This window comes from Aricia agestis, chromosome 12 (assembly GCF_905147365.1).
Source record: "Aricia agestis chromosome 12, ilAriAges1.1, whole genome shotgun sequence".
In the NCBI taxonomy this organism is placed as follows: Eukaryota; Metazoa; Arthropoda; class Insecta; order Lepidoptera; family Lycaenidae; genus Aricia; species Aricia agestis.
The window spans coordinates 10,724,189-10,743,999 of NC_056417.1; the positions used below are offsets into that span (position 1 = coordinate 10,724,189).

Here is a 19,811-nt window from a genome sequence, read left to right on the forward strand (position 1 = left end):
GTCAACTAGTAACACCTAGAACTTGAATTGGACAACCCTAAACAAGCAAATGTCCAATGAATACGAGTGACTGATGTATATTCATAGCGAAAAAATTTACTTACGTGTTGTAATTGAAAATTGTTTTAGATAAATTATTACTGAAATCACTATGATTATTTTTATGCCTTGACATTGTTCGCGAGTGATAAAGTGTTGAATATAGTCGTTTTAATATATCATTGACATTAGAGTGAAGTGCCTAATTTGAACATGGAGGCTGTAGCAAAACACGATTTTAATGCGACCGCTGATGATGAACTCAGTTTTAAGAAGAACCAAGTTCTTAAAGTAAGATAACAGTGTGGCAAATTCACGTAAATATCATGTATAGGTGTTCGATGACAGTTTTCTTCTAGAATCTTTGTTATTGCAGATACTTAATATGGAGGACGATATGAACTGGTACAGGGCTGAACTAGACGGCAAAGAAGGACTTATCCCTAGTAATTATATTCAGATGAAAAGTCACAGGTGAGTACTCCATTGCAAACATCCTCCAAACATATTTCATACTTTTATCACAAATGTCAAAATGGTCAAAGTGTGCTGAGATTTGTATGTATATATTTTTTATTTTTAGCTGGTACTACGGTAGGATTACAAGAGCAGACGCCGAAAAGTTGTTAGCAAATAAACCAGAAGGTGGATTTCTTATAAGGATCAGTGAATCAAGCCCGGGAGACTTCTCGTTATCAGTCAAGTAAGTAATTTTACTTATTCTCACTGTTGTTGTCTGATAACTGTTGGATTATTGTAATTTGTAGGTCTTCTTGGACCTTCTCTCCTAGATCTGTCACTATAATTTTAAAATTACAAAATTGTTATCAATTCCTAGCTAGTAGTGAGTATTGTTTGTGTGTTGTTTTTATTTTGGATGTACCTAAAAAAATATGTTATTGTAATAACAACTTTCACTAGAAGTTTATAAGGTCTATAACAAGTATTTTCTACATTATACTACTACAGTCCATAGCAGGACAAACATAAAAAAAAACTGTAAAAACCAGTAAAGTGACATAGGAACAATAGCTATTTTTAATTCAAATCAAAGTAAAGAGAATGTTCAATACTGTCTGAGTCACATTGGGAATATTGAGTTCAAGATGACAAGAAGTATTTGAACTGAGAAGATAATTTGTCAATTTACAATGACTCACAAGATAAGTGAGTGTTATTGGAAAAATAAGTTTATTATCTGAGCAGCGGACAGTGTAAGTGTTTCTTTGGTTAAATATGTCTTGACTGATATTACAGCCAACCAAGACATTTACCTAATATGCATTGGATGATAGAATCTTAATATTTTTGTGAAATAAGCAGAGAAAGACAATACAACTCAGTGAGAAAGTGCAATAAATTTTATCGATATCCAATTGACAAAATTTATTGCAGTTTCTCACTGGACTTTTTTGGTCTAAAATCTTTGACAAAATCTTATACACAATATTTTACCTTTACTTTGTATCAATATCTCCTTTTCTTGGTTATTTATGAATTGTGTCTGTTGTCCAGTTTAGTGGATCAAATTATGTAAGACTGCCAAACTAGATAGCCCAGTCTACTAACTGCTCTCATCTTACCACGGAGTAATAATTTGATAGATATACCCCCGGTTTCTAATAGACTGATCAGGCTAAAATTAACTAATTGCCTTTTAAATCTCTTGTCAAGTACCAATTGGGTTGCTAGAAGCATGGTTAGTTAATTTGATCAGCATGTCAGTTGACATGGCTGTTGTCTGTTAGACAGGAGCGAAGCGTGCCTTGGCTGGGCCCCATATAAAAATATACATAATTTTGGAGGCCCTTAGAAAAGTCAAAACTTCTCACAAAACAAAAAATTACATAAGGTATTGCCAACTTTTGAACTCAGCTTTACGCGGGTCACAATAGCCCCATGGCCATCTAACTTTAGAATCATATTATGTCAGCCGCCATTTTGGATTCCCGTAATGCTTGTCAAGCCTTGATCATTGTGCACGAAAGACAGTAAATAGTCGTGTTGACTTTGAAAATGATTTGACAGACCTATCAGCAAACCGGGTGTGAATCCGAGCCTTACCTCTGCTGTTCCTTCATTTTAACTCTTATCATAAAATAATTCTAAAGTGAATTTTTCTGAACTGACTACAGTGGATTGTCTCTGTCAGTCAGTTTCTCATATTTTAAAGTTACTACTGTCTAGAAAAATAGAAATTAAGTAGAATAATTTTTACCAAAAATACAAGAAATAGGGATGATGACAAAGTCAAAGATTAGCGAATTTTGTTAATAAAATAAAGAAATCACGGTGAAAAATAAGTGTTTCCAAAATTACAGCTCAATAGCATTTTTATTTTTTTTGTTATGCGCCTTCAAAGTTAGATAATCACGTCGATTTTTTTGTCAATTAAATTTCTTAATATTTGTATACCAATTGATAACTTATGCAATTAAAAGCAACTTTTGTTATGAAACTACTTTCATAAACGCAGTATTTAATATACCTACCGAGCAAAGTTCTCACCCGATGCGTACAAACTACGAAAGAGAGACGTCAGTCTTTCGTAGCACTTTGTATGGAGCGTTTCGGGCAGGTCTATTTTATGAGATGAATGAATTGTCATATCTTGGTGAATTTTTAAGCTATCAGAGTCATTCTTTCAGCAATGTTCCTATTTTTTAAGGGTCTTTCAATTTCCAATAAGAAAAAAAAAATAGTCATCAAGCCTATTGTCATGTAAGTTCTCAAGATATATCAGTGTTGAAGTGCCAATATTTCCTAACGGTAGGTATGCCGTAGTGTGTTTATTTTACATCAGGAGAAAATGTTAAACTTCTTAGGTTTCATTTACAGAATTTTCCTATTTTCTAATAAATTTACAAAAATACTTATTTTATTTAGGAGATATTATAATATAGGAGATATTGATTTTTAAGTTGATATCTTTAAAAATTTAAGTTGGGGGGTATTGGTACTCCAACAATGATATTGTAGTACTATTAAGAGGCCGTGGCCGAGATCGAAATTCTCATACATATTACATGTAACCAAAATCATTTTTTCATACGAAAATATTTAACATGTTTGAGTTATTTTTCAGCTTAAAAATTATAATAACCTAGATTCCTGCACAAACATTTACTTACTACAAAATATTCAAACACTAAAAATATATAAATAAATAGTAAATTTACTACAAAATATTTAAACTAAAAAATATTTTTTAGTGAGTATTTAAATATTTTGTAGTAAATTTACTATTTATTTATATATTTTTTTAGTGTTTAAATATTTCATGGTAAATTTACTACAAAATATTTAAACACTAAAAAATATTTTTTAGTGTTTAAATATTTTGTAGTAAATTTTTGTGCAGGAACCTAGGTAATTACTATTTTAAGCTGGAAAAAATAACTCAAACATGTTAAATATTTTCGTATGAGAAATTTTGGTATTACGTATGTATGAAAATTTCGAAGGCACCCGGCCTCTTAATATTAAATTTTAATTATAAAAAGGGATTTCGCGGAAACAGGGATAATTAGATAATGCTGTTTATGTTTTTCAATTTTTCTAAGACAAGTTAGGTTTTTTGGGAAAACGCGAGATGCCTTAGTAACATTGCACATTCTTAACACTGATTGGCTTGATTTTTGCTTACTGGCCAACTCTTATTCTGATTGGTTACTATCTTTTCCTATGTATCTTTGAGGTATTACACCATAGAATTATAAAGGGTAAGAAATGACAATGCCTCTTCATAAAAACTTTACTTTTTATTTAACCTTTTTCTCATCTCAACCATAACCTCAGAATTAGTTTCTAGTTCTGTTGAACTTTCAGCACTAATTTCACTTGTAACAGTCATTTTGTATTTATAGACACACTTTTAGATAACTCTCCGCACAATTTTTCAAGAACCACTGCAATTTTAAAAACGTTAAAATATATCAAAAACTGCTAGCTCGCTTACAAAAACAGCGACATACAAAACAACGCGTGACAATGAATTGACATTTAAAACGTCAAGTCTTCAACCAATCAGAGGAGATGTTGCTGTGGGGCGCTTAAACCTACCAATCAGTGATTTTTTTCGATAATAACTAACGATTCGTTTCGCAATCTTACTAAGGCGACTCGCGTTTTCGCGAAAACACGACCTTTTGTCAGTAAGGTTGAAAAATGTAATCACCATTGTCTAATTATAATTATCCGTTTTTTCGCGAAGTCCCTAGAATTTTCGCGATAATCAGATTTATCAAATCATCCTACGACAATATACAAAGTTATGGTTATTATGAAAGTCAAATCAAATCAAATCAAAATCATTTATTTGCTGAAATAAGGTACAATATGGTGTTATAGAGGTATTGAAGTTCTCTTATTTTGCCTTAGGGTGGCGTGCAAATTTTATAGGTATAGTCTGTCAATCTTATTTTTACATTTTCTTAACATTCCTTTTTTTAAATAAATATTTAAGTATAAAAATGTTATACAATATGTCAATTTGTGTTTTTTTTACGAGTTCAAATGTCAATAGTTATTAATAATAATAGTAATCATAATCTAAGTCATCAATATTCAATACATTTATCAATTTCATTTATTTATTTAATTAATTTATTAATATTATGTCATCATAAAATACAAATTTTTTATAACTTTACAATTATCTAATTAATTTATTTGTCATTCATGTAATTATTCCACTACAATTGCATTATCAGCTAAAAAATCTCTGACATCGTAATAAGCTTTTTCTAACAAAACTGCCTTGACTTTGTTTTTAAATTGTTGTATATTATTTATCTTTAAAACATCTTTGGTAGCTTATTATACATACGGATCGCCATACTTAGGTAGCTCTTGTTTAGTAACGCAGTTTTGCTACTAGGGTGACATATATTGTGGCAATTCCGGTGACTTTTAAAAAACTCAAATTCATGTATATTACATTTTATGAATGTTATACTTTCTAAAATATATAGGCAAGGGAATGTTAATAATTTAAGATTCATAAAGTGTGTCTTACAGCTGTCGGTCATTTTTAAGTTAACGCAAGATGGTGTACTAACATTTTAAATAATGAACTAGCTATTTATGTAGAAATTGCATGGGTTAAACTTTCCTGTTAAACTTCCTGGGATATTATAGAATATATTCTATAATATCCCAGGATTTGTTTCATCAACCCTACCATGGCTATTTTCTTTTATTTTATTGCGATGGATCGAAACGATCGATCGCAAATGAGTCGCCCCTAATATCTCGGAGCTCGCGCGGAACTAAATTGAAGTAAATAAGACGAGATATGACCTGAAACTATTCTATTGGCGAGTAAATTGGCCGATAAAAAATACTTTCGCACATGACTCATCTCTCGTTCACATCGCATTGTCTTGTGTCAAAGGAAAGGCGAAAGTTGTTTGCAAATACTTCCCGTACTCTTCTGTTGGGTTTTAATATGAAGATTATATGATTGGTTAAAATTCATTGACTGGTGTCATCAATGGAATAATTTTAATATTACTAGATGTCCTGAACTTTGTTTCACTTTCTTCCTAATATTAACCTTCCCTAGACTTCCAAGTTCCACGAATACCTCAAGGTTAAAATTAGCCAAAACGTCAATATTCTGAACCGATTTGGCTAATTTTAGAGACTAATAAAATTGGAAATTCAAAGATAGAAGACGAATAGAAAGATAGATGTTGATTCAAGACCACATAACCACACACATAGAGATGTGATTTCTATGCTAGTTAAGGGTGGGTTGCACCAACTTAATTTAACTATAACTGTAACTTTAACTATAACTACAATGCAAAATGTCAAACCTTTGGTTAAAGTTAAAAATGGACGCCATCAAGACGCCATATTTAACTATAACCATAGAGCTTGACAAGGCTTTAAATGCACGTGGCGAAAAAAGGAACAAACGCTGTCATCATACAAAAACACCATTTTTGACAGTTCTCCTTTACCAGCAGCGCCCCCGCCCACGTCCTTATAAAGGTTTGTCGGACCAGCAACGTCTTCTGTCAAATTCTGTGGTCAAAGATAAGGCTAAAGTTAAATTAGCCTTAACTATAACCATAACTTTAACTTTAACCACGCCTTTGGTGCAGCCCAACCTTAGGCCGGTAATCGGTATAAATAGTCAGTACTCAAGATGCATCTCGGTCTCAAGACGCGGTTCGCCTCTATGATTGGTCCAAATTTTGACAGCCAACCAATCACAGAGCCTGAACCGTGTCTTGAGACCGAGATGCATCTTGAGTACTGACTATTTATACCGGCCTTAGACTCTGGACAATAGATTATTATTTTTGTTTTATATACATATCGGATCTATCGCGACCAGAAAACGTCTCCGTCGCGAATGATGATTGAATTATGAAAGATAGAGAAAGTATTTCTCTCTCGAAAACTGCCAGACATCTCGCCTTGCGTTTTGTTTGTCTCAGCAATAGGCTGTTTCAATATTTTCACGCTAGAGGCAGCACCAGTTTCTGTCAATATTCTGATAGGACCTGTGCAACATTCGGTCAGGTTGTTTACTGTACTGTGTGTGTGGAGGGAGTCCTGTGTATGTTAGATCAGGAACATCCCTCCTTTATACGGCTGAAGGCGAACCGCAGGTGGTTTTAGTGAGTGAGAGTCTCACATAACCCCGGGGTGCTTCAGCTAACTGAGACGTATCCCCAACCCGTGGCACCCATGATGGGTTTCCCCTGCGCATAAAAAAGATTGTTTAATGTATGTGCTAGTGGTGCCCTCTGCGTAATATTCCCTATTCATTATGTTTAAGCGTGCCTTTAGCTAATTCATATACTTAATACGTATGTCTGAAAAGGAAATTTCTTAATTCGTCTACCTTCCCAAAATTTATTACAGAGCCTCGCCGTTACAAATTAGATTTTTACAATTTTACGCTGTATAATATTTTTCTTCCCGGTTCTTTTAAGTCTAAATATGCCGGCTGCCTGTTTAGTCGTTGTGCCCAAATTCGTTTATCTCGCGGGCACCATACATTTTTCAGAGACAAAAAATGTCCCATCCAAGGTCTTTCTTGATTCTATCTTCAACTCACTTTAAACTAAATTTTAATAAAATTGGTCGTTCAAGTAACAGACAGATACACATTGGCATTTATAAAATTAGTATGGATTCAGCGTTAATTAAGATTCTCGTGTATGCAGCTATGCGCTTCCAAGCGAGTGACTATTTTTGTCGCGTTTCGCTAAATAAAATGATTACGTCTGCCCCGCTGTGTTTACATGTGTTAATACTTTTTTGTCTATGGTGTCCTTAGTTTTAATCCTAATTGTAACTATAATGGCCGTACTCAAATTGTATGATTACTCCCATCAATCGCCAAGCGGCACCCGGCTGTCGCATAACAATTGAAAATCTGTTGTGTCTGCGATTCCCACGATCGACATATTTTTACATAGACATGTCTTGACTCTTGATTTTATGCAAAAAACAAACTCTAAACACTCCATGCAAATTTCTGTCAAACTGTTCATTAAATTAAAGTTGAGTGATCATTAAACTTCTCTGTATGCAGCATAGCTAAACAAGTAAACATGGATATTGGGTACTGATAACCGGTTATAAAATTTACATAATGGAAGAAAGGCAATAAAGTAATGTAACCTTCTCGTAGTTCTAACTTCTAAGCTGTGCTAATTGGAATTTATTCTTATTATCGTTGTTTTCAAGGAATTGTTGTAAAATCATTTTCTATTAATAATTTAGGTAATTAGTGACAGTACCTATTTAGAAGCCATCTAAGTTAAGAGGTTCTCAAAATGCTTGTAATAATGTAAACTTGAGAATTTAAGGCGCATTTAGGAAATTTTACAAGTACCGTACTTAATATAATTTAATCGTATAATTTCTATTAAGTACTATAATATTTTTTTACATTTAATTATTGTCATATTGCCCGTATGTTCGTCCCAAAAATCTTTCAAGAAATAGTAATATTTTAGCGTTTAAAAGCGCTCAAACCTACATTTTTCCGTTCTCTACACCTCTATAGGTATCTGCTCAAAATTTCGTCAAATCTGCCCATTGCATTCAAGTATCCAATGCAGACATTTTGAATCAACAATGGAACCTCAGTTGCTACTTGCTCGTAACGCTTACTTACTTGAAAATGTCTAGCAGAATAGCACGATTGCAAAATGCCACCCCAATAGGGGAATATGAGCAATCACAGATATCCGCGATTAGCACGTATTTGAAGACGTGAGTGGGTAAAGTGGGTAACTTAAACAATTTGAGAACTGATGTTTTTTGCATAAACGGATGCTTTAGGGCTGGGAAAATGATTTGAAATGAAACAAAATGTGTATTCTATGCACCTAAAGAATTTAGAGGTTCCCAACTTTTTCTTGGTCATGGACCTCTTTTAAATTTTTTCGTTGACCCCTGTTACGTTAAACACTATGGAGGGAGTGGGACTAAAAAAACTGAAAAATAATTTAAGTACATAATATGTAAAAGAAAATTTTGGTATTTTAGTATTAATGTGGCTTCTGGGCTTGCATGTTCTTCACGAGGTCGGCTATTCTTAGTTCTAGAATTATTTAAAAACTTGAACGCGAACCCAATTTTGACTCCTGCGTACCACTGGTTGAGAACCAGTGAGCTAGATGATAAAGTGGGCAAGTTACAAGGTTTGTTTAAATTATAAGGGAAAACATGAATAATTGCTCTTATGTTGTAAAATATCAGTTACCCACTTCATCCACTCATGTCTTCATTTATTCAAGTAACGCGTTTGCTAATGGGGGAAGAAAGCTGAACTCAGGGCTCTTAATTAAACTATGAACTAGTGTTTATAGTTGTGTATGTTATAGTTCTGATAAATTGTTTAAATTTTGCATAATGTAAGCCAGTGCTTCCCAAACATTGTTCTGCCATGGCCCGGTAATTTTCACACTTTTTGTGGCCCATTGAATACTACTGAACCTATCTTATATCTTTAAATGAGCAATTCTTGTATATGTTACGCTCAAAGACCAAAATCGCTCAATGAGCGAAAAAATGGCTCACAACGCGTTGTGGCCACAGTGAAACAGCCACGACGCGAAATTCGCGTCGTGGCTCTAATGAAAACGGCCGGTATTATTATTTTTTTAATATAAGGTAATCTGATCTTAATAAATTATAAAAATTTAGTTTTATTTTTATTTATATAATTTAAATATAGTACTGGTTGATGCCCGCAACTACGTTGCGCCAGACATACAGTAATAATATTAGTACGTATAGTATGGAATTATGGATATTTTATAAATAATAATGATAAACACGTTATGTAGTGATTTAGTAAAAGAAAAAATATTTTGTAGTACGCGTGGTAATTCAAAATGTATAATCTTCCTTACCTATGAATGATTAATCAATCAAGAACAAATCAAGAAAAATGAATAGCATATCAGCCACGACACGAATTTCGCGTTATGGTCTTTTTGTGATTGCCAGAACGCGTCGTGGCCGTTTCACTATTACCACAACGCGTTGTGAGCCCTTTTTTCGCTCATTGAGCGATTTCGGTCTTTGAGCGTAACATATAGGTATATATAATTGGAATCTCGGAATCGGCTCCAACAATTTTCATGAAATTTAGTATATAGGAGGTTTCGTGGGCGATAAATCGATCTAGCTAGGAATCATTTTTAGAAAATATAATTTTATTCGTGTTTTATCGAATACCGAGCGAAGCTCGGTCAAATAGCTAGTTTATTATTATTAGGGCAACATTTTCAATTTTTCTTACTTCTTTTAAATATAGAGATAGAGTATATGAAATAATGTTTTCATCTCATTAACCGGATAACATTACTATGGCATGTGTTTCACAGCCATACCAGTAATTAATTTGCCATTTCGAGCATAGTCCAGTCTGGTTTCACATAGAAATTAAACCGTACAGAAAGCTAGCTCGTTTCTAGGGTTACCAACAACGGAAATCCTTTTTCCAATTTACATCATTCCTTTATCTCATTTCAGTTAAGAGTTAAGACACTATTATGCACGTTTTTACTAACAGCCTCCTAATGATAAAATATGTCTTTTAGGGTCACGTATACAGATAAAACTCTGGAGAGTTAGGCTGGTGTAAATAGTCAGTACTCAAGATGCATCTCGGTCTCAAGACACGGTTCAGGCTCTGTGATTGGTTGGCTGTCAAAATTTTGACCAGCCTTAGACTAATACGTTTTTAACAAAACCTAGGTGTTTTCTAAGTTCTTAGGACCTCAATGGTTGATGAAAACGGGCATGACGTTGCCATGGTTGTTAATTGTTATACCCTGTAGGCATCGGTCACACATTCCTATGGAAATCTACCTAAAGATCACACTTGACGATTTTAATAGATGCTGAAGTAGTCGTTATAGAAAACGGAACTATCTAGAATAACGTTGTCTAAATAATCTCTCTGTTTAGCCCCGTTTTCTAGTAATAAACTACGGGTTCTCCTTAGCTACAGAACCCGTGAGTGCGTAGCTCGACACATTTATACGTGGGAGAGCCATGCTTCGGCACGAATGGGCCGGCTCGACCGGAGAAATACCACGTTCTCACAGAAAACCGGCGTGAAACAGCGCTAGCGCTGTGTTTCGCCGAGTGAGTGAGTTTACCGGAGGCCCAATCAAATAGGGTAGGCCCTATTCCCTTCCCTACCCTCCCCTATTCCCTTCCCATCCCTACCCTCCCCAATTATCCTATTCCCTCTTAAAAGGCCGGCAACGCACCTGCAGCTCTTCTGATGCTGCGAGTGTCCATGGGCGACGGAAGTTGCTTTCCATCGGGTGACCCGTTTGCACCCTTATTTCATTTAAAAAATACGCTTGTCCGTTTCCCGTTTCTTAGCCGTCTGATTCAGCCTACACCCAACGAAACCTGTTCCTCGCCTATGAATCATATCGGCCCAAGTATTGCTACTATATTGGGCTCGTACAATTTCTCGCGGGTGTGCCCATTTATGTATATTTGTGTATGACGTGTTTGTGACGAATTTGTTTGTTTATTTCGTTTGTGTAGGCATATTGTGTCCTGTTATATTCCACATACCGCAATCTTGTTGAAGTAATGTAAAGACGTGATAATTGATAATAATTTAAGGGATGGTAAGGGTTCTTATATTAGAGTTCAATGCGAAAGTAGCAGTTCTGAAAGAGTTTTTTTTTCACCTTTATAAAAAGGTTGAAAAACACTGCCCTAAAGTATTAATATCTTTATCTCTTTGTGTTGCTATTCTCTGTAGATTTTCGCCGTGCTACTTTAAATACGTTTAAAACATAAGCTGATAATAAGCAGCTTAATTTTACAATAATTGAATATACAAAATCCACTGAAAATAATAAGGGTTTCGTAAATTAACAAAATCCTGGAAAACATGAATTTATGGGCGTTTCGCAGAAAGTCCATGTTTTATATTTTAACAATATAAACGTGACGTGTTCTTGGAAGGTTTATGAAATAAATATATTTTTAGGGTTCCGTTGTCAAATGGCAAAAAACGGAACCCTTATTTCATTTAAAAATCATACCAAATGACGCCCGCAACTCCATCGCGCCAAAAGTTATTCATCGCGCGGGAACCGTACATGTTTCCAGGATAAAAAGTATCCTATTTCCTTTTCAGGGACTCAAAGTATCTCTATAACTTTCAGCAAAGTCAGTTCAGCGGTTCGGACGTGAAGAGGTGACAGACAGACATTCAGACAAACACACTTTCGCAAAATATATTTTATAATTTTTTTATGAAATAAGGGGGCAAACGAGCAAACGGGTCACCTGATCGAAAGCAACTTCCGTCGCCCATGGACATTCGCAGCATCAGAAGAGCTGCAAGCACGTTGCCGGCCTTTTAAGAGGGAACAGGGTAATAGGGGAGGGTAAGTAAGGGAATAGGGGAGGGTAAGTAAGGGAATAGGGGAGGGTAGGGAAGGGAAGGGAATAGGGGAGGTAGAGAAGGGAATATGGTAGGGGATTGGGCCTCCGGTAAACTCACTCACTCGGCGAAACACAGCGCAAGCGCTGTTTCACGCTGGTTTTCTGTGAGAACGTGGTATTTCTCCGGTCGAGCCGGCCCATTCGTGCCGAAGTATGGCTCTCCCACGTATAAAATATTAGTATGCATTCCCTTCACGCGTGAAGAGGTTTGAGAAACACACTTTTATAAAAAGTTTTCATTATGATTTTATCCAATCATCGTGACTAGACGGTAACTATTCCGAAGCTTTCGTGCTAATTGACACATAGTTCAATTAAATCATGTCGTTAAATACGGGGAATTAGTCTCGGAGGGGCGTCGCGTCGGTTCGTTTTCGAGGTCGTAACTTGCGGGAGTGGATGCAGGTCGATCGTCTATTTCTTTAACAGAATATAATCTCTTATCAAGAAACTAGCTGACCCGTCAAACGTTGTTTTGCCATATGAATTATTTCTACTATCAATATAAAATGTAGATAAAATCCTATTCTCAGGCCTAACGAATGTTCCATCGAGGAAATTGATTCCTATTTCCTAGGCAGTAGACCATAAACCTACGACAGTATATATTAAGTCTATGCAGTAGACGGACCGAGGTCATTTGGTGGGCTGATGTCAATTCAACCATCAATGTTAGGTGTGATCGGTCAGATGGATTTGACGTAACGCGACCAAATTACTTAGGTCCTCAATCTGCGTAGGGATCAACTTCTCTGATAGTACATTCACTACATACACATTAAAATCGGTTGAGCCGTTTTAAAGGAGTTCGCGCACAAGCACGAGAATTATTTTTACATATTAGTCTACATGACCCTGAACTTCGTACCACTAATATAAACCTTCTTTGGTCTTTCACGAATATTTTAAGACTAATATTATCTAAATCGGTTCAGTCGATAAATCAAAAAAGTTTTACGACTGCGGCCAAGTCCCGGCGGGCTACATGCGGTCTGCGGGCAGCAGGTTGAGTATATCTGATCTAGAATCTTGATTCCAGTAGGATAAAATAACCCACCAAGCCTCGTAAGGACACCGGTGACCGCGACAATAGAATACAATAGCATTTCCAAGAATCCCCCCCAAATTTTTCATTTCACGTCTAATTTACTAATTAGTAGCATAGCACAATATGTGACCCAGCTTGCTGTGTGACACGCTAATTATAGACTAGTGTGTCCCTCAATTATACATTTCTTTTAATCTAGATTAATACGAAATTTTTGTATTCTCAGAATTTATTTAGTATACGGTATCCTTGTTCGGTATAAACTATTACGAACAAGTTTTAGGTTATTTATTTAGATATAATATTATTTCTCCGGAATTTTAATTGAAAGGGTGAATTTTTATTTTCTTGGTGGGTGGTTTACAACCTTTGCCCTTTGCCCAGTAAAAGCCCTTAACTCTGAAGCTGTTAAATTGTGATTCAGAGAGCAAACTTTGCAGTTATATAGTACACTACATCATAGTCTGGAACTGTGGTGACTGGTGACTCTACAACTTCAGCGCGGCTATCCAATAATACTAATATTTAATTATTATAAATAATAAATTAATTGTATATCATTTAAACATATGACCAACAAAGAATTTCCTCTGGCCTTAACACGAATCTGTTATGCAATTTGACTAAAGTAATGTTAACCTTGATAGCAATGGTGTGCCGATAGTAAACGGTTCTAAATTAGATCACATTTTGTTTTTAAGCCCACACGATTCATGACATATTATTAATTATTATATCTATATGGGAACTGTTGCTAAATAAACGGATCAACTGATATATTTTATAGCATTTGTGTATACTAACCCACAAAATTTTTGCTATTGAGTTATGAATGCAGTCTTATTCTAAAATATAAATGATCTAAAGAACACGTTACATGACTGCATTCATAACTCAAAACTATTACTTATTATTATGTAATTTGTTTGTGGTATGATACACGAATGATTAACAGCGTCCGTTTATGGTAGACCTGATAAATAAACGGACCAAACGACATGAATTAGTTTTTCAGAATTTAAGCTACTTAAATAAAAAATGTTGGCTTGCAGTTTAGAGTTTGTGTGAACTTTGACTGTTGACTGTACACAGTGTACGGTATACAGGCGTAGACTACAATAATTATTAATATAAGGCATTAACTTGTAATAATAATTCGTATTTAATATTTTTGAGTCCTGAGAAAGGACTTTTCATTACAGAAAAATGTATTCCTAAGTGAACAAAGTCCCGGGCAAAACACTAGATATCGTGCTCAAGCTTTGAGTTTATAAAAATATTTGCCTTATAAACCTATTCCTTTATTGCAAGTCGGCTAAAAATTACTTCACACCGTTAAAGTGTTGGGTAAAAACTATAAATACCAAATATTTTCCCAGCGCATGCTGACCAAATGCCATGCGTTTCTCGCCACAATCAATTCCGATTACACTCACAGTGAACTTTAAAAATAATTCTAAACATAACCCCGCTCCAGAATCCGACGGTTTGTGTAGGTTACGCACGTCTACCGCGATATATTATACTATCAGCATCAACACTGACGTACAAATCAACCAAATGCTGGTTTTTAACGGAACTCAAAAAAATAAAAACGCTTAATTTGTTATCACCAGAACTTGAGGCTGGAGCCAAAATGATGCCAAAGGTTTCATATCTCTTAATAATTGTTTCGATTTTCGAATATTTAAGCATAGTAAAGACACGAATATAGTAAAATTATTTTCTACGAAATACCATAGAGTAAATATACAGTAGATGAAGTCCATCTTCAGTCGGGAACTACTTGTCAATCACAGACATGCATCAGTTACCTATTTTCAATTTATATGCTAACCGCTTAAATAATAACACCAAAATCTACTTTGCACGCTTTGATGGATAAAAAAAATACCCCTCAGGCCTCAACCGAGAATCCATACCTTTGATGTTGAACCCCTTTACCGAAAATCCATACCTTTGATGTTGAACCTCAACCTAGGCTGAACTCAACAACTTTGTACGCTTTCCATTAAAAAAAAAACTAAGCCTCCATCTCTTTAACCCTCAGATGTCCTGACGGTGTGCAACACTTCAAGGTGCTCCGCGACGCCTCAAGCAAGTTCTTCCTGTGGGTGGTGAAGTTCAACTCGCTGAACGAGCTGGTGGACTACCACCGCACCGCCTCCGTCAGCCGCCTGCAGGATGTCAAGCTGAGGGACGTGGTGCCTGAGGAGGTAACGACTTTGGAGTAGTATTTTTGATGGAAATGTAAACGAAATCCACATGGTGAATACTTACCGCTTCCTTTAGCCCTAATTTCACCAACGACTGTTAAAGTTAACGCTTGAATTAGAATCACGTTACCTCTTTCGTTTTTCTTATGAATGAAAGAGAAGACATGACATTTTAACAAGCTCTTAAACACTAACAGACGTTGTTGAAATTGGGGCTTAAGATTGTTTTTCCACGTCGGTTTTTTTCAAACTCGTTTGGAGTAAGCGGTTTAAACAAGAAGCAGTGTCGCTACTCGCTGACCATAGTAAGCTTTGTTTACATTTATACATCAAAATAAATCAAACTGAGTAGAAGAAGCTAACCTAGACAACGGTAATTCTCCTAACTGGCCAGCGCCATAATAATTATGACAAGTCAGTGGATATAGCTGGCACAGACTTTATACCAAAAATTTAATAAATTTAAAAAAGTAGTCAAAGAGCGTTTGTGTGCCAAAGCCTATTATAAGGTCAATGATTTCATAAACGATGGCACATCTTGGGAGTGGGTTAGCCTCTTGTAAGGCTACTTCTCCATTATTATATGACTTACAATTATATATGTTGATATTGTATATAATATTAAGTTACAGAATTGTCAATTTTTCTCTCACTTTTTTGGTAAAAAGTGGGACCCGTGCGAGTTTCTTACGCCGGTTCTTCTCGCCGGGGTAGTTTCCGAACCGGTGGTAGGCATCAGGTAGACATTCTGAAAAAAAATTGATTCAAATTGACTGAGAAATAAAACATTTTTTATTTTTTTAAATGCCAGCGTCGTGAACACGCCTGCGGAGCTGGTTTCGGCAGGTTTACATAACTGTTGAAGGTTGAAGCCCTGCGTGGTTTTCAGCTTCTTTCTTACAGGAATGCTTCCTCTTTTTTGGGAGTCAGTATATAAATATAGAGCAGATGATAAGCATGGCTCTGCTATAGTTTTTTTGCCACCAATCGTCATTTATGTTTTGTTTTTTTTTTATAGGAATAATTATTCTCCTAGAGCTAATGAAACTTTTGATTCACTATGTTTCTCGCTCATCTGACACTTGGAATAATGATCAGCAGGGCTAAAATGGTCGCTTTGGAGAATCATAATATGAATCATGATATGATTCATTTTTTTAAATCGTCAAATGCAATTCTGCTTGCAATTCACGTCTAGTAATTCGTACTAATTTGACATTTGTCAGTTTGACAGTTTTGACAATTCATTTGCTGAATTGATTGAGAGGAATTGCTAAATGTGACCATTTTAGCCCCGCAGGAAGTCACGTCCCTCAAAATTAGAGCCATATTGTTGGAACTTGTAACTTGACGTAAGTTAACGAAATTCAGCATTTGTATCGCAGAAACTTATATATCTCTTTCAGGACTCGATGTAGCGTTTCTTAATGAGAAATTACTAAGCCTGAAATTTATTTTATTTTTGGCTTCAGCCTTATAAAAGTTCGGCTCCATTACTCTGAGTTATATTTTCATAATTTTATTTACGAGACTTTGCATAATGTACTTTCTACAGGCATATCGTAAGTATGAATATAAATTAGACGTATTTTATGCTTGTAGAGATAGAAATTATTATATAAGTTACAACCTTTATCCTGTGGCTTCGGCTATGTAAATTTTTGGAAAGCAAACCGGACTAGTATCAATTAAGTCCCCATTTTACCCCCTTAAGGGAGAAATTTTGAAAAAAAATCTTAGCGGTTAAAAATACTTGCCTACATGTTTGGATATTTTTTGATAAACTTACTAATTTGAAATTCCATATCGTCATTTTTGTCCTTGTTCAAAAGCACAAATATTTTGGCGCCTCTGTATTTTGAATAATAATGCTAACTAAGAAAATATTATTACAAAATTCCCCGTATCACGAATAACGAATTCCGAGTATTATGTTTCATAGAACAACATAATATTAATATAGCTACTAGGTATGATTGGACTATGTCATCAAAATATACCCACTAAAATTATAATTTATAACATTCCATATTAATTTACGTGGGAGAGCCATGCTTCGGCACGAATGGGCTGGCTCGGCCGGAGAAGTACCACGTTCTCACAGAAAACCGGCGTGAAACCGCTTGCGCTGTTTTTCGCCATTTCCATCAGGTGACCCGCTCGATTGCCCCCTTATTTCATTAAAAAAATTACACATTTACAGTTTGAGGATCTACGTCCAGAAACTCACCTAGTGAGTTCAAGGCATTGCAGAATCGTTTTTTTCCTTTCAAAAATAAACGGGATCTCCACGCCTGGCCCACCGCATAAATCTTTAGTTTATGCTAAACTATATTTAGTCTAAACTATAATTTTAAGCAGAAAAACACTGAACTCATCTGGTGAGTCGTCGGCACTGGAATCAAATTTACGTGAACTCTCCACGTGAGTCGGTGGCATTGAGGGTGTTAAAGGCGCTATCACAACTTTGCCTGGTCTACACGTGCCAAAGTCAGAATGTTGTATGTCTAACATTAATGGAATGTTGTATTATATTAATGTGTAGTTATTTGGTGGTTGTAAATTTACATTTCTTTACATTTTTTCATTTTATTTAAAAGAAATAACGACATATTTTAATTTCTTATAAAATAGCTCTTCTTTTATTTTACTATATTATTATGTTTTCTATATGATAATATAAATGCAATGACGATTTATAATTATTTTAAAACATTTTAGTATTGAATAAGTACAATGTTTTTTCTATAAAATACATATTATGTAGTTTTTGTTTACATTGAGGATATAATTATAAATTATAATTGTTTACGTAACCAATGCTGATTTGTGATTCTGTCTTATTAAATAGAGGAATATAGTAAGTTTATAATAAAATTAAATGTTGATTAAAAGTTTAAATAATTATTTTAAGTCATTATTCTGTGCAATAGCCTAAAAATAAACATACTATCCAACTGCTGGGCAAAGGCGCCGCCCGAATCTTTCACTTATCTTGCTCCAGCGTCACCGTTTGCCAGCCCAGCTGATATGCCTCCAGTGGGGAGTTTATAACCGTGTTCTAGGCTAAAGTCTTCGCGATCGTTGGTTCCTCATTGGTAACGTAACCGCTGACGAGTTGGCTAGTAAGAAAAACAAATTGAATCCTTGCCAGAAGCCTAACTGGACAATGTAAGCTCAACAAGCACCTTTACAGAATACGTGTTAATAGCATTACGACCTGCAGATTCTGTGACACATCTATTCGCCTTCTACTTGACTCTACTGCTCTACTACAGAGCAAAAACTCTCCTAATTTACTAAAGAGGAAATTTGTGGCACCAATCCCAATCACATCGTTAAATATTAATTTATGAGCAGCACTGGGTTGGAGATGGTACTAGAATACGAAGGACTCACAATATATCCTCAAGGGTCATCGTAACGTCAGGATTACAGTGGTCTGTCTTCGGAGGAAAAAAACACCTCCAGAGCATAGCACTATCTTTTCTTAGGCTAATAGATACCCACTCAGTCGATATCCAGCCTAGATATATTATGCGGACAGCGTGACCACCCCAATGCCACTTTAGCTTGGCCGTTTTTATTCCCACGTCTCTGATTCTAGTTTGGGAGCACATTGTTTTTTTTTTTTTGTTTTGTTGAGATTTGAGCTTTATTGTTCTTTGGCAGACTCTTAGTTGGAAATTTTTATAAATCGTAAATCGGTTAAAGATCAAGATTGTGCATCGTTGGTTATGACGAGCGAAATACACATATCAACGAGTCTGCGCTTCAGTGAGATTAGTTAGTCACCATTATTCATGGACCAGTATTTCTGCCTTTCTATTATCATAAGAAACTAATTATTGGCCCAAGTACAGGTACTCGTTGACATAGTGAATTCCTTGCTCGTCTACCTCGACCCTACTTCTCGTACTGTTGATCATTGTTTGTGTCTTTGACCTATTTTTTGTAAGTTCCACCTCTAGGCTTGCAGATCTTGGAGCATAATTTGATGATGTGCGGTTGACGGCTGTAGGCTCAAATATGACGAAGTCATCGATAAAGCGGAGATTGCTTAGGATTTTCTTGTGAACTAAAATTTCACATATTTAAATACATAGTTAAAAAAATCAAGGTATTTTTAAGTTGTAAATAATATTTAAAGTACCAGATACTGTTATTTTAATCACTTCCTTTTTACACCCATGTGAAATTTTTCAAGATGTTTCATTTTGCACTGTTAAAATGAATGTTAAATAAAGAAATAATAAGAAAATAACTCAAATTTAAAGCTGTTTATCAAAAATATTGAAAAAATTACAATAAATCCGGATTATCCTGATAATCCGGATTTGAGGATGAAAAAATCCGATAATCCGGATTTTTTTTTAATCCGTTTTTTGCAATCCTTACGGTATATTATACTGATATTTAAATATACTGCGTTTTCCTTTCAATTAAATTTTTCAAGAAACCTTTTTCAATACCGCCAAAGCGAAATCACATCTTTATTTATGACGATCAGCGTGGCTAGCACGGCGTTGCCCAGTCGATTCTTC

At 35.2% G+C, this 19,811-nt stretch overlaps 1 protein-coding gene across 1 annotated transcript in view; it reads left to right on the plus strand.

Annotated features, from left to right (window-relative positions):
* Nucleotides 1–39: 39 nt before the first annotated feature.
* Nucleotides 40–19,811, plus strand: part of LOC121732814 (growth factor receptor-bound protein 2) — a 32,053-nt gene continuing 12,281 nt past the window's right edge. The window contains exons 1-4 of the mRNA XM_042122807.1: nucleotides 40–330; nucleotides 416–513; nucleotides 623–742; nucleotides 15,102–15,267. Of these exons, the coding sequence (XP_041978741.1) occupies nucleotides 253–330; nucleotides 416–513; nucleotides 623–742; nucleotides 15,102–15,267 (462 nt within the window). The 5' untranslated portion in view covers nucleotides 40–252. The remainder of the gene's footprint in view (nucleotides 331–415; nucleotides 514–622; nucleotides 743–15,101; nucleotides 15,268–19,811) is intronic.